Here is a 16,311-nt window from a genome sequence, read left to right as displayed (position 1 = left end):
ATTACCCAAACACTAAGAAGATCCCATGCTACTGATGCAATTAATAGCTGTGGTTAATAGCCGTTAATTGACTTCTCCTCCAAGAACTTATCCAAACCTTTTCTGAACCCAGCTACAGTAACTGCACTAACCACATCCTCTGGCAACAAATTCCAGAGCTTTATTGTGCATTGAATGAAAAAGAATGTTCTCCTATTAGTCTTAAATGTGCTACTTGCTAACTTAATGGAATGCCCCATAGTCCTTCTATTATTCAAAATTGTAAATAACCGATTCACATCTACTCGTTCAAGACCTTTCATGATCTTAAAGACCTCTATCATATCCTCCCTCAGCCGTCTCTTCTCCAAGCTGAACAGCCCTAACCTCTTCAGCCTTTCCTCATAGGGGAGTTGTTCCATTCCCCTTATCATTTTGGCAGCCCTTCTCTGTACCTTCTCCATCGCAATTATATCTTTTTTGAGATGCGGCGACCAGAATTGTACACAGTATTCAAGGTGCGGTCTCACCATGGAGCGATACAGAGGCATTATGACATTTTCCGTTTTATTAACCATTCCCTTCCTAATAATTCCTAACATTCTGTTTGCTTTTTTGACTGCTGCAGCACACTGAGCCGACAATTTTAAAGTATTATCCACTATGATGCTTAGATCGTTTTCCTGGGTGGTAGCTCCTAATATGGAACCTAACATCGTGTAACTACAGCAAGGGTTATTTTTCCCTAAATGCAACACCTTGCACTTGTCCACATTAAATTTAATCTGCCATTTGAATGCCCAATCTTCCAGTCTTGCAAAGTCCTCCTGTAATGTATCACAATCCACTTGTGATTTAACTACTCTGAATAATTTTGTATCATCCGCAAATTTGATAACCTCACTCGTATTCCTTTCCAGATCATTTATATATATATTGAAGAGCACCAAGTACAGATCCCTGAGGCACTCCAGTGTTTACCCTTATGCACTGAGAAAATTGACCATTTAATCCTACTCTCTGTTTCCTGTCTTTTAACCAGTTTGTAATCCACGAAAGGACATCGCCTCCTATCCCATGACTTTTTAGTTTTCTTAGAAGCCTCTCATGAGGGACTGTCAAACGTCTTCTGAAAATCCAAATACACTACAACTACCGGTTCACCTTTATACACATGTTTATTAACCCCTTCAAAAAAATGAAGCAGATTTGTTAGGCAAGGCTTCCCTTAGGTAAATCCATGTTGACTATGTTCCATTAAACCAAGTCTTTCTATATGCTCTATCATTTTGATCTTGAGAATAGTTTCCACTATTTTTCCTGGCACTGAAGTCAGGCTCACTGGTCTTTAGTTACCCAGATCGCCCCAGGAGCCTTTTTTAAATATTGGGGTTACATTGGCCACCCTCCAGTCTTCAGGTACAATGGATGATTTTAATGATATGTTACAAATTTTAACTAATAGATCAGAAAATTCATTTTTTAGTTCCTTCAGTACCCTAGGATGCATACCATCCAGCCCTGGTTATTTGCTACTCTTTATTTTGTCAATCTGGCCTACTACATCTTTCAGGTTCACAGTGATTTGGTTCATTTCGTCTGACTCATCACCCCTGAAAACCATCTCCGGAACTGGTATCTCCCCAACAACCTCATTAGTAAACACGAAAGAAAAGAATTCATTTAGTCTTTCTGCAATGGCCTTATCTTCCCTAAGAGCCCCATTAACCCCTCTGTCATCTAATGGTCCAACCGACTCCCTCACAGGTTTCTTGCTTCGGATATATTTTTTAAATTTTTTATTATGAGTTTTTGCCTCTATGGCCTACTTCATTTCAAATTCTCTCTTCGCCTGTCTTGACACTTAACTTTTGACAATGCTTATGTTTTATCCTATTTTCTTCAGATTTTTGAAGGATGTTTTTTTTGCTAAAATAGCATCTTTCACCTCACCTTTTAACCATGACGGTATTTGTTTTGTCTTCCTTCCACCTTCTTAATGTGTGGAATACATATGGGCTGTGCCTCTAGGATTGTATTTTTAAACAATGTTGTACACTTTTAACCTTTGCAACTGCACCTTTCAGTTTTTTTCTATTTTCCTCATTTTATCAAAGTTTCCCTTTTATAAGTTTAGTGTTAGAGCTGTAGATTTACTTATTGTCCCCCTTCCAGTTATTAGTTTAAATTTGATCATGTTATGATCACTGTTGCCAAGTGGCCCCACCACCGTTACCTCTCTCACCAAATCCTGCATTCCACTAAGAATTAAATCTAAAGTAGCTCCCTCTCTTGTTGGTTCCTGAACCAATTGCTCCATGAAGCAGTCATTTATTACATCCAGGAACTTTATGTCTCTAGCAAGTCCTGATGTTACATTTACCCAGTCAATATTGGGGTTATTGAAATCTATAGGAACACTGGTGCAGGTAGAACAATCCAGTTCCGTTCAATTAATTAATAAATCGTATTTTATTGTGAACATTCATAATACATTCACTGTGGCAACTCCATTACTGTAACAGAGGTAATTTTACAGTCCCCCGACACGGTCCCGTGTTTCGCGGTGGCTGCATCGGGAGGGACAGGATGGTTTTCGAATCTGAAATATAATATAAGTATATCACAAAACGGAACCAAGGGCTGCTATATATACCTTATAAACATCTTTCACATACCTTATACAAGACCATCAGGAGCGCAACCGCCCGCTGATTTCACCCGAATTTAAAGAACATAAAATGGCGCGAAAGGAGAACTCTCGCGAGAGGCTGAAATGACAGAGGAACACCTGTGATTAGACTGACACCTAAAGCATGATGACTAGTAGAACTGGTACCACTCTATATCTTTATTCAGACCATGAGGAGAGACTGAATTGAGAGTAAAGATCCATCGCTGCTCCCTCCGACCTAGCATGCAGGCGAAATCTCCTCCCCGCGGGGAGGGAGAGACCACCTCCAATACCTGGAAGGAAAGGTCAGCGATGGAGTGTCCAACATGTGTCCAGTGAGCCACTAAGGGCTCATCAATCCTAGATAATCTAATATTAGAACAGTGTTCTATGATTCGTGTCTTAATCATACGTGAGGTTTTCCCCACGTAAACCAATGGGCAGGGGCATTTGATGACGTAAATTACTCCTTTTGTACAGCAGTCTGACGAAGAATGTAATTTAAACACACGTCCTGATGTAGGGTGTTTAAAAACTGTCACAGACTCGATATGGCTGCACATTGTGCATCGACCGCAAGGGTTATGTTGGCCACTAGAGTGAGGTAAATTTTGTGCAGGCACAAACGATGTGTGCACGAGGCGATCTCTCAAATTCGTGGCTCTCTTAAAGGTGAAGCGTGGGGGACCATGCATTAAGTCAGTTAGTGACAGGGCCGACCAGTGGCGTTTAATCATATTAACAATGGACCTACCTACGATGGAAAAGGGAAGGATGCAATTAAAGCAAACGTCATCACAGTGTAAAGGGGTACTGAAAAGCCAGTCTCGATGTGTGTATAGAGCGCGTTTAAAAGCTCTTTTCACAATTCGTGTTGGGTAACCCCTTTCAACAAATCTGGTAGACATACATTGTGATTGAGCAAGAAATTCCTCCCGTGTGGAGCAAAGGCGGCGAAGCCGTAGAAATTGCCCCGTAGGTATGTTGTCACGGAGTGCCCGAGGGTGACAGCTGTTGTAAGCCAGCAAAGTGTTCCGGTCAGTTTTCTTACGAAAGAGGGTGGTCTCCTTGGGAGCTTTTGAGCGCCTGGTATGTAAAGACGCTGCACTCATTTGTTCCCAACACCAATACATTAGATACAACCTTTCGAGGGAGGAGGCCACTGCCATTAAAAATCTTTCCAATGATTTAACCATTGTAATTAAACCGGCGGACAAAGGGGGTGGGATTGTCATCCAAGATAGATCTGATTATGAGGCCGAGGCCCTGAGACAACTTGGAGATTCGTCTTTCTATTTTCCCCTGCCCTCTGACCCCACTGGATCCTTACTCCAGGATATTAAATCTGTGGTCCAGTCCGCCCTAGATGCTCACATGATCACGAATAAAGAAGCCAAGTTTCTTATTTCAGCCCATCCGGTCATGCCCCTGTTTTACACCCTCCCAAAGATTCACAAAACTCTTGTGCACCCTCCGGGCCGTCCTATAGTGTCCGGCATTGGATCTTTACTCGAACCTTTGTCTCAGTTTGTAGATGTCTTTCTTAAGCCACTGGTACCCCAGATTAAATCTTATGTGCGGGACTCTTCTCATTTTATGACACTTTTGTCACAAATTGAGGTTCCCCAGTCTACAATTTTTCTCATCACGTTAGATGTGGTGTCACTTTATTCCAACATTCCTCAAAGCGAGGCTCTCACCGTTATTGAGAAAGTTTTGAACACACGTCCATTACCACATAGAGTTTCCACATGTTTTCTGGTCCAACTTGCCGAAATTGCTTTGACGAAAAACTTTTTTCAATTTCAGGACATCACGTATCAACAGGTTAAGGGGACCGCCATGGGGGCCACCATGGCCCCTAGCTTAGCGTGCCTATACATGGATGAATATGAAACAGTAAATATTTATCCATCTATCTGGTCTCAATTCATCCATGTATGGCTACGCTATATTGATGACATCTTTATCATCTGGACAGGTTCTGACATACAGTTCTTTGTGTTTTTCGATTGGGTTAACTCACTCAGTCCTCATATACAATTTGACTTCAGCATTCACTCCTCCAATATATCTTTTTTGGATATGTTGATTACTTGGAAGGGGGATGGCTTTGAGACCACCCTCTTTCGTAAGAAAACTGACCGGAACACTTTGCTGGCTTACAACAGCTGTCACCCTCGGACACTCCGTGACAACATACCTACGGGGCAATTTCTACGGCTTCGCCGCCTTTGCTCCACACGGGAGGAATTTCTTGCTCAATCACAATGTATGTCTACCAGATTTGTTGAAAGGGGTTACCCAACACGAATTGTGAAAAGAGCTTTTAAACGCGCTCTATACACACATCGAGACTGGCTTTTCAGTACCCCTTTACACTGTGATGACGTTTGCTTTAATTGCATCCTTCCCTTTTCCATCGTAGGTAGGTCCATTGTTAATATGATTAAACGCCACTGGTCGGCCCTGTCACTAACTGACTTAATGCATGGTCCCCCACGCTTCACCTTTAAGAGAGCCACGAATTTGAGAGATCGCCTCGTGCACACATCGTTTGTGCCTGCACAAAATTTACCTCACTCTAGTGGCCAACATAACCCTTGCGGTCGATGCACAATGTGCAGCCATACCGAGTCTGTGACAGTTTTTAAACACCCTACATCAGGACGTGTGTTTAAATTACATTCTTCGTCAGACTGCTGTACAAAAGGAGTAATTTACGTCATCAAATGCCCCTGCCCATTGGTTTACGTGGGGAAAACCTCACGTATGATTAAGACACGAATCATAGAACACTGTTCTAATATTAGATTATCTAGGATTGATGAGCCCTTAGTGGCTCACTGGACACATGTTGGACACTCCATCGCTGACCTTTCCTTCCAGGTATTGGAGGTGGTCTCTCCCTCCCCGCGGGGAGGAGATTTCGCCTGCATGCTAGGTCGGAGGGAGCAGCGATGGATCTTTACTCTCAATTCAGTCTCTCCTCATGGTCTGAATAAAGATATAGAGTGGTACCAGTTCTACTAGTCATCATGCTTTAGGTGTCAGTCTAATCACAGGTGTTCCTCTGTCATTTCAGCCTCTCGCGAGAGTTCTCCTTTCGCGCCATTTTATGTTCTTTAAATTCGGGTGAAATCAGCGGGCGGTTGCGCTCCTGATGGTCTTGTATAAGGTATGTGAAAGATGTTTATAAGGTATATATAGCAGCCCTTGGTTCCGTTTTGTGATATACTTATATTATATTTCAGATTCGAAAACCATCCTGTCCCTCCCGATGCAGCCACCGCGAAACACGGGACCGTGTCGGGGGACTGTAAAATTACCTCTGTTACACTAATGGAGTTGCCACAGTGAATGTATTATGAATGTTCACAATAAAATACGATTTATTAATTAATTGAACGGAACTGGATTGTTCTACCTGCACCAGTGTTCCTATGTACTTGCTTATGTGCAAGGTTTGCTTCTGTACTATACTGGGTTATTGAAATCTCCCATTATTATTGCACTGCCAAATTGGTTAACTTCCCTGATTTCTCTTAGCATTTCATCATCTGTCTGACCATTTTGTCCAGGTGGACGGTAGTACCGTATACTCCTATCACTATACTCTTACCCAACACGCATGGGATTTCTACCTATATAGATTCTACTGAGCATTTAGTCTCTTGTTTTATCTTTATCATGTTGGACTCTATACCCTCCCGGACATAAAGTGCCACACCCCCACCAATTTGATCCTGCCTATCATTGCGATATAATTTGTACCCTGATATAGCACTGTCCAACTAGTTATCCTCCTTCCACCAAGTCTCTGTGATGCCAATTATGTCAATCCCATCATTTGCTGCTATACACTCTAACTCTCCCATCTTACTTCTTAGACTTCTGGCATTGGCATACAGACATTTCAAAGTGTGTTTTTTGTTTGTATTAACAACCTGCTTTTCAGTTGTTAGGGATAATTCAGAAATCATTAGCATCGGTGATTTTTTACCTATAGGCACATATCAAAATCATTAAATTCCACAGTCAGAATTGAATGTTGTGTACAATAACATGAATGTTTTTAATCTGCAAAAAGATTTTGTTTTGAAACATCATTGATTTTACTTTAAACCATGAAAATTATTAAAGGTAAAGAAGGTTACCTGAACAGAGCTTACCCGAGCCTTCCTCTCACTGTCAAAAAATGCAGAAACTCAAACCGAGGCTAGCTGAGTTCAAACAATTCGGTGCTTTAAATATCTGCAGGACCCAGCAGTTTGTTCTTTCATGGAGTAAAAAAAATTTTTAAGAAAGTTTTAAAGAAATTTTTAATAAAGGCTATGAATTCTGTATAGCCGGCGAGCGCCGAGCCGCGCAGCCTACCCCCGTTCCCTCCGAGGCCGCTCCGAAATCGGAGCGGCCTCGGAGGGAACTTCCTTTTGCCCTCCCCTCACCTTCCCCTCCCTTCCCCTACCTAACCCACCCACCCAGCCCTGTCTAAGCCCCCCCTTACCTTTGTCGGGGGATTTACGCCTCCCAGAGGGAGGCGTAAATCCCCGCGCGCCGGGACGCGACCTGGGGGCGGGTCCGGAGGGCGCGGCCACGCCCCCGGGCCGCCCCGGGCCGTAACCACTCCCCCGGGCCCGCCCCCGAAACGCTCCCGGCACGCCCCCTAAACGCCGCGACGACCGGGCTTCCCCCCGACACGCCCCTGACACGCCCCCCTCGGAGAACCCCGGGACTTACGCGAGTCCCGGGGTCTGCGCGCCCCGGTGAGCCTATGTAAAATAGGCTCACCGGCGCGCAGGGCCCTGCTCACCTAAATCCGCCCGGTTTTGGGCGGATTTAGGCGAGCAGGGCTCTTAAAATCCGCCCCTATCTGTTCTTCAAAAAAATAAACATACAGACATACAACAGATGGAGCCATGGTAGCCCCCATAGCAGATCCACAAATCTGTTTATAAAAACATAAAAAACGTTCTCTTTGAGGGCAATAGAAGCCAAATTGACCAAAAAATTGCTAAATTCTACTGAAAAATCATTTTTCTGTAAAGTATCTTGTATAGTGTTTAAAGAAGCATCTTGAGGGATACTTGTGTACAAAGAAGATGTCCACTGTGCAAGAATTAAAGAAGTCAAATCTAATTATAAAACTTTCAAGGATTGTATCAAATGGGCCGAATCCCGTATATAGGATTTGCTCTTAGGGGTAGATTTTAAAAGCCCTGCGCCGGCGTGCCTATTTTGCATAGGCCGCCGGCACGCGCAAAGCCCTGGGACGCGCGTAAGTCCCAGGGCTTCGTAAAAGGGGCGGGAGGTGGCATGTCCGGGGGGCGTGTCATAAGTCTGGGGGTGTGTCCGGGGGCGTGTCCGGGGTCAGGGGGTGGTCTGAGGCGGGTCCGTTAGCGTGGCAATGGTTCGGGGGTGGGCAGGGAGGGCGGTCCCGAGTCCCCCGGCACTGCGGCGCGCGCAAGTTACGCCTGCTTCAAGCACAACAAAGGTAGGAGGGGGATTTAGTTAGGGCTGGGGGTGGGTTAGATAGGGGAAGGGAGGGGACGCAGAAGGAAAGTTCCCTCCGAGGCCGCTCCGATTTCGGAGCGGCCTCGGACGGAACGGAGGCAGGCTGCGCGGCTCGGGGCACGCAGGCTGCCGATTTTGCGCAGTCTTGCGCGTGCCGACCCCAGATTTTATAAGATACATGCGTAGCCGCGCGTATCATATAAAATCCAGCGTACGTTTGCGCCAGTTGCGCGAACAAAAGTACGCGCACGCGTACTTTTTAAAGATCTATCTCTTAGTGACTAGCAGATGCAAAAAAGAGTCCATGTATTTTGATAATGGCTCCAAAAGTGACTCGATCCCAGAAAAGATTGGACGTCCAGGTGGACTTATGAGAGACTTGTGAATTTTGGGAAGTGTATAAAAAGCCAATATTCGAGGGAATGATTCCAACAAAAAGTTGTATTCCTTCACAGTAATTAATTTATGTATGATACCTGCGTCAAGTAGAATTTGAATTTGAACTCGAATCTGAGGTGTAGAGTCAGAGTCAAGTTTTAAATTAAAAGAAGTATCAGATAGTTGATGTAGTACCTCTTGGTCATAATCACTAGTATTTTGCAGTACTATCCCGCTGCCTTTGTCAGCGGGGCGAATAACGATGTTTTGATCTTGAGCTAAAGCACTATAAGCATGGCATTCTTGAAGAGCTAAATTTTGTAACAAATGAGAAATATTAGATTCTAAGGTATATAGATCACAAAGAATCAATTCTTGAAATGTGGAAATCAGTGGATCAAGAGCCCCAGGAGGAATCCATTTTGATTTTTTATAAAAAGAATTCTCAGAAGAACCTTGAGTAGAGGACGGAGAAGATGCAAAAAAACTGTTTTATCCTTAAATGTCTAATAAACTTAAAAAATTGCACTCTGATAACGAAAGGGTCATAATGAGTAGGTGGAACAAACAAAAGTCCTTTTGATAATAAAGATATTTCGGCAGAGGATAAACTCCAATCAGACAAATTAAATACTGAAGAGGAATTTACTGCTGAGATCATGTAGTGCGCTTCTTGCTAGCATGAGCGTTATGTTCAATGGCGTGATTCTAAAGGGTCTGGTGGATGAGAAACATTTGATGGTAAATCAGACATAGTCCCGGAAGTTGCTAGGCTAGTATTGGGCAACTTGAAAGATACTTTTTTTTTACCAGAAGGTTTCCTGTTGTTGAAATTCTCTTCATTGGAAGAATCGTTAGAAGAAGAATCAAATGTACGAAACTTCCTTGTAGGGTGATTTTTATCCATCCAGGGGTATACATAATCTTTTGTATAGTTGTTCTTGTCTTGATTACATTTTCTTATTTTTGCAGCCTTTAGTTAGGTCCAGTATTTATTCATATTATCTTTAAATGCAACATATCTGGAGGTGAAGTGCTTTTCAAATCATCATCAATCTGTTTTTCAATGGCAGCATTAATTTCCGTTGCTGAAGAGTTCGCTGTCTCAATAATCAAAAGCATTAAATCATGGGAACATTTGTTGAGAATGGTGTTCCATTTGGCTCTAAATTGCTCATCATCAGCATATAGAAAAGGTTCTTTATAAACCCCTGGGTATACGTTTAGCCCTGCAGTATTCATTCAAGGAGGCAGAATGCAACTCTGTTCACATAAGCTTCTTTTTACTCTTGGTGACTGAAAACCAATCCGAAACAGAAGGTCCAGAAAAACTTTCAGAGTAAAACAAATGAATACCACTTAAGACCGAAGCAGCTGCTTAGTCTGAATAACTAAACATTTCAAATGCATGTGTTTCAGTCATATTTGCCAATATAAAGTACCACTATACAATAGTAATAGAAAACAAAGGCAAACATCAAAAAAGTAGTGTTCAATAAATACACATTGCCAAGCAGTAGAAAATGATCATTAATAAACCAAGTTCCTAAACATTTGCATCTTTGTTTTCAACGCTGAGCACTTTCCCTTAATCCGACAGTCACTGTTCTTTGATGCTAACACCTGATACATCATACCAACATGTTGGAACATTTCACTCTCTAAGCTGTGGGTTCATCTTCAGCTACAATTTATTGGTTGATATTATGTGAATTTTATGATACTTTGCAGTTATAATTTGGTATTTATATTTTTTTGTAAAACAAATTTTTGTATAAAAAGTACTGTTTGTTGGTGTGCTTTTTGGTTTTTCTATGCATTCTGTAAAAATTGTTATGCCTTGTTAAAAATAAATAAATATTGAAGTTTTAATTTTTAGTATAAAATGGTTCATTAGTGTTCATTTTCTATTGCTTGGCAATTTGTGTGTTTATTGAATACTTTTTATTTTGTTAATTATTTTGTTTATATATATTATATACATTGATCTGACATCTTCACTGTATTACACATTATAGTCTCATATGTATGATATGCATTGAATAATATGTGGATGTATCATTTCATTTAGAATTCATATTTTTGTAAGTACATGTTACTAAATCATCTAAATAGAATGGGGTAGTAAAAGTTGATTGTAGCTCTGTATTATAAAGGGCATAAAGTTGTAACCTTTCTCAAATTTGAAAAAGCTCTTTTGGTTGTATTGTTTTTCTGGATTGGAATAATTTTCAGATGCCTAAGTTTGCATTAATCTCAACAAGGAATCTGTTTTATAAAAAATTGGGGCATTACTTGAGTCACATCAGTGCAGTGGTTTTGTTATAGCTGGTGTGGTTTAGGGATATCCTCTCAGAAGCCGGGCACGCCTACGAGGCAGGAGCTGAATCTATCTTCTGCCTAGCCAGCCTTCTCCCCTTCAGGTTAAGCCCTTGGGCACTGGGGCCAGCAGGACTTGAGTACACCCGTAGAACATGTCGGTGAAGGCTGAGTTAGTCTTCTGCGTACTCATCCCCCTTCCCTGCAAGTTGGGCCCTTGGGTTTCTAGGGTTCAGTAAGAATTACCTGGACAGGCGAGGCCAGACAGGAGGCTGAGGCAAGGCTGGACTGCACACACAGGCTGAATGCCAAGGAAGTGCAGGGCTAGAGGCAAGGGTTGGATACAAGGTAATACAGGGCAGGACAAGGCACAGAGAAGAAAAGAACTGTGTAAGATAACACAGAAGGCCTGAAGGCCCCCGAGCTAGGCAGGAGGCGCAAAGGCCACAGGGCTAGGCAAAGCAAGGACCATGAAGGCACATAGGCCATAAGTCAAGGTAGATAGCAGGAAGGCCCTTAGGCCACAAGCAAAGGTAAAGAGTGAGAAGGCCCTTAGCCCACAAGACCTTAATATGTGTTGACCTAATGTTGACCAAAGTATATGTCTTCCCAAAGTATGTGTTGAACAAAAATATGAATGTAAACCATTGTGATCTTCATTTGGAATGATGGTATATAAAATAAATAAGTAAAAATAAGACAAGGCCAGACAAGAAGCCCTTAAAGCCACAGAGTAAGGACAGAAGGCCAGGAAAAGAGCCCAAGAGTACTCAATAAACCAGCGAGGAGGTTCTGGCCAAGGCAAGTCTAAATAGAGCTGGGGGGCTGGGTGTGGTGCAGGAGGAAGGAGGAACCTGACAAGTTCTGGAAGCCAAGGCTGATTCAGGCTGGTCACTGAGGAGCTGGTTCTGATGGCTGAGAGCAGAGTTCTTAAGAGTTCTCTGCTGGTGCGAATTCCTAACAATTTCAGTTTGAGAGTTTTGGAGGTTATGAGAGAAAAAAAAAACTATAAAATATCTCTGTTTCTCCAAATTTAAGAATGTCATATATCCAAGATTTTCAAAAACTATTTTTCATTTAAGTATTGGAAAAATGTCAGCAATCTAAGGAGATGATAGAATTGTGATATTTGTCCTGATGATAAAAAAATGGAAATGTGCTTTTAAGCATATAGATGAAGTGTACATTTCTATTTTAGCTCTATGCTACTGGATATGGTGCTGGAGGAAGGCTGGGAATTGGAGGTACGGAGTCTGTCTCCACGCCAACACTTTTGGAATCCATTCAGCATGTGTTTATAAAGAAAGTGGCAGTGAACTCTGGAGGGAAGCACTGTCTGGCTCTATCTTCAGAAGGCGAGGTCTATTCTTGGGGTGAGGCAGAAGATGGCAAGTTGGGTCATGGAAACAGAAGGTAACATTGAAATTAACTGTAAAATAGAAATTTATTGAGTAGCAATGATTTGTACAGAATGTAAATGTTTATTTTTTTATGTTTTCCAACATATGAAACGTTAGAAAGAATTATGTAAAAGGGATCTGTGTCTGTCCGTCAGTCTGTCTAAGAGCAAAATAACTGTCCAAGCAGAGGAAGAAAATGGAAGTATCTCACATGAGAATGAAAACCAGAAATATCAGGTTTGTATGTTTGAAGGATGGAGCCTCACAAACAATCATCATTACTTTACTTTAATATGGGAGAGAGATAGAGGCTGAAAATATTGATATGGGATAAAATGTGTTTCATCTGGCAAAGTAAGTCACCTTTCCAGCTACTTCCAGCTATACCTCCCTATACATACAGCTGCACTTTCTTCATACATCTATACTCCCATGCTCTACTGTTAGGGACAACAGGATTCAAACCTGTGATCTTGGATGTGTTGGACCAGGGACTCTGAAGCAATAAGAATCTCCTGGTAAATATCAAGCAAAGCAATGTGAGAGAGGCCAGTTCCAGACTATTTTAAGGTAGTTAAGTGGAGGGAGGCAGGGCAGCCAAATGTGGCCTCTCCCCTTTTTATTTATTTTTAATTTTTATATACAGAGGTATTAAATACAAATCACTCCGGTTTACATAAAACAGTGAGATGCCCAAAAGGGAGGGGATTTACATATAACTATAGAACAAAGTACAAATTGAACATAGAATAGTATAGTTACAAGAAAACACTTTTGAACTCAGTATCATATTATAGTAACAAATAACAATAGGTATCATAGTATGGAAAAATAAAGTAAAACAATACAGCACAGTATATACAATAAAGAATATATTAAAGTATATATTAAATACAATAAAGTATGTATAAGCACAGTATATATAATAAAGCATAGTATCTTAATAGGGAACAAGGTGACGGGTTGACGTGATTGATTACTGAATATATAGTATGCGAGCATCTAGGCAGCGTTAAGTGTCTGGAAAGGCTTGGCGGAAGAGCCAGGTTTTTAGGTTTTTTTTTGAACTCCTGATGATTAGGTTCAAGTCTTAGATCTGAGGGGAGCGCGTTCCATTGGTGGGGGCCTGCTGAAGATAGTGCTCGTTTCCTTAGTAATGTTTTTGCAGGTGGGGCATATAGTGTGCCTTTGTAGGCGCTTCTGATGGGTCTGGAAGATGTATGAGGTTGAAGTTGTGTGCTTAGCATGATGGGTGCGAGTTTGTGAGTCGCTTTGTGAACGATTGTAAGCACTTTGAAGAGGATCTGTGTTTTATAGGAAGCCAGTGAAGGTTACGGAGGATTGGGGTGATATGTTCTCTTTTGTTGGTGTTTGTGAGGATTCTGGCGGCGGCGTTCTGTACCATCTGTAAGGGTTTGATCGTATTTGTGGGGAGTCCGAGTAGAAGGGAGTTACAGTAATCTATCTTGGATAGTATGATGGATTGGAGTACTAGCCTGAAATCATTGAAGTGTAGGAGGGGTTTTAGCTTTCTGAGTACTTGTAATTTGTAAAAGCAGTCCTTTGTGGTAGTGAATAAGTAATAGAACAATTCTCTGGTGTTCTCTAGTGAAGGTACCAGATACTAGCCAAAGAAAACTTAGACTTCATGTTGAGACCACTGTTACTAACTTAAACTAAGCTGCACACCTGACGTTTACAGCTTTAAAATTCAAAATCAAGATGGTGGCTGCATGCTAAGACACTGTGCAAGGTTTTCCCACTGGCCCTTTTGTTTTCTTCGTGTTTACTTACCTTTGAAATGCCTCATACCAAGAGGAAGGGGCAACTCAGGAGTGATGTGCTGGCTGTTTCCCTGAATTCCCCGGGACAACAAAAGATAGTTGGGTTCCTTGCCAAGGCATGAGGTTGTGCTCCGGAAGCGTCCTTGGCGGGAGGGGTCGTGTAGCGAATGACCTACCCACCAGACCTGGATACCGTGCTCAGCCCCAGAACTCCTCAAACTCAATCCCCGCTGAATTTGAACATTGTTGTCAGGGAGGTGCCACCTTCAAGCTCTCCTTTTGTTTTGGAAGCACTGACGGTAATGGCTGGGGCATCTTCTTCTTCCAAGGTCACAAGAGCTGGTGCAGGAAGAATGGGAGAGAGCTTTTTGTCAGGAGATCAGCAAACCGTTCAATTGAGCAGTGGTAAAGGTGAGTCTTTTCTTCTAGTGTCTACTCCTTGCCCCAGCAGGGATATTGCTGATTCCAATGGGTTGGATGAATCAGCTGGCAGTGATTCTATGAATTTTGATGTCAGAGGAGTTTTGCAGAAGCCTTCAATTATTACCTTGGACTCTCTTTGGAGTGCTCTTGTCTCTTTACAAAATCCATTGCCTCCTTATCTACAATTACCACAGACATACATAGACGGATTCAGGTTTCAGAGACTCAAACAATATCACATAAGGGGAAAATGGATGAATTTGAGAAACAACTTATTGATATCCAAGAGGAACAAACTACCTTGATGCAAGGAAATATAATTCAGGAAAAACAACTGGAAACTTTAGAAAATTCATCCAGATATTTCAATCTTAGGGTATTAAATTTTCCATTACTGAGTTATATTTCCCCTGTGGGACTTTTCAACGAATATATGATTGAGATAATAAAGATTCCACAAGAAACTATTCCACCTATAGTTAAAGTTTATATTCTGCCTTCAGAAAGACAAAAGGCTACTGGTGCAAAAGCCCCTGCTGATTCACTTCCTCCTGATTTGGATATAAACTTGACTGATTTCTTAGAACACTTGGCAGTGGAAGTGGTCACTAGAGGCATTCTCTTGATCTCTTGGTTCTGAGGCTGTTGCTTTGCATCCATGTGTCCCTATTTAAAGGCCAAAAGGCTTGGATTTATTCAGACCTTGATAGAGTAACCCAGGATCATCAACGTAAATTTCTTTCAGTGAGGCAAGAATCTGTATCTTTAGGTGCTCAATTCTATGGGGGTCATTTATCAAAGCGCTATATGGCATTTTTGCATGCGTTAAGGTGTTTTACATGCGAAAAGCACCTTTAACGTATGCGAAAACACCATAACGCATGGGGTGATGCAAATTAGGAAAAGGGGAGGAGTGTGGGGTGGGATTTCTGGCCAAGTGGGCTGGCTTCACAATTTGCAAAGCCATATCGTACAGTTTTAACGTGGATTTTAACTACACCTTTTTCATTTGCGTTAAGCCATGCGATATGGCTTTATCACAGTTTGTGATGTTTTCGCAAATAGCGTTTTCAGTATTTTAAACTGCTAGGGGAGAGAGAGCGCCTAACTATAAGGTCCTCATACTGGGTAGGTATTTATACATCTATATGAAGCCCATCTAGCTATTCGAGGTGAGGTTTAGGTATTAGTGCAGACTGCGATATACGAACAGAACAGGGCACTATTGGAAAGATTTGATGACCTTCGGAGTGAGGAAACTCACCCAAAGATGAGATTTGTGCAATGTTCCCTCAACCTAGCTTGATGGACTCTCTACCTGGGTAACATCAAGCTGGGTTGCGAGAACCTTGCACAAATCTCATCTTTGGGTGAGTTTCCTCAATCCGAAGGTCATCAAATCGTCACAAGAGTGCCCTGTTCTGTTTATACGTCGCACTCTGCATGTCAAAATGGCCCCTAACCCCTACACTAATACCTAAACCTCACCTCGAGTAGCTAGGTGGGCCTCATATACAGTGTTCATATATTACCTGACTTTGTACAACGGCGCTTATCTGCAGATATTTGGACACAAGGATATGACACAGAATTTAGTTAGAGCAAATATAAATTTAATATTTCATATCCTTGGGAGATACTGCCAGGCTTTCAACAAAGGGAAAAGCACTTCAGCTTGTCTCAGCATTTGTTAGTCAGAGCTAAGTTTTAATAGATAAAAACCATCCAGAGACTGTATAAAGTATCAGGTACCACTTATGTCCTATCCAATCAGGCAAACTGTATCTATGCTTCCCTGATACCACCTCCCACCTTAAGATCCAATTAGGCCTAAGAAGGG

General features: G+C 41.9%; 1 protein-coding gene across 1 annotated transcript in view; it reads left to right on the top strand.

Annotated features, from left to right (window-relative positions):
- The window catches only part of LOC115092958 (E3 ubiquitin-protein ligase HERC2-like), a 2,733,734-nt gene that overhangs the window by 2,096,969 nt on the left and 620,454 nt on the right, over positions 1-16,311 (top strand). The window contains 1 exon segment of the mRNA XM_029604466.1: positions 12,063-12,277. Coding sequence (XP_029460326.1) covers positions 12,063-12,277 — 215 coding nt within the window.

Source organism: Rhinatrema bivittatum, chromosome 5 (genome assembly GCF_901001135.1).
Source record: "Rhinatrema bivittatum chromosome 5, aRhiBiv1.1, whole genome shotgun sequence".
Lineage (NCBI taxonomy): Eukaryota > Metazoa > Chordata > Amphibia > Gymnophiona > Rhinatrematidae > Rhinatrema > Rhinatrema bivittatum.
This window is presented reverse-complemented; position numbering and strand designations above follow the sequence as displayed.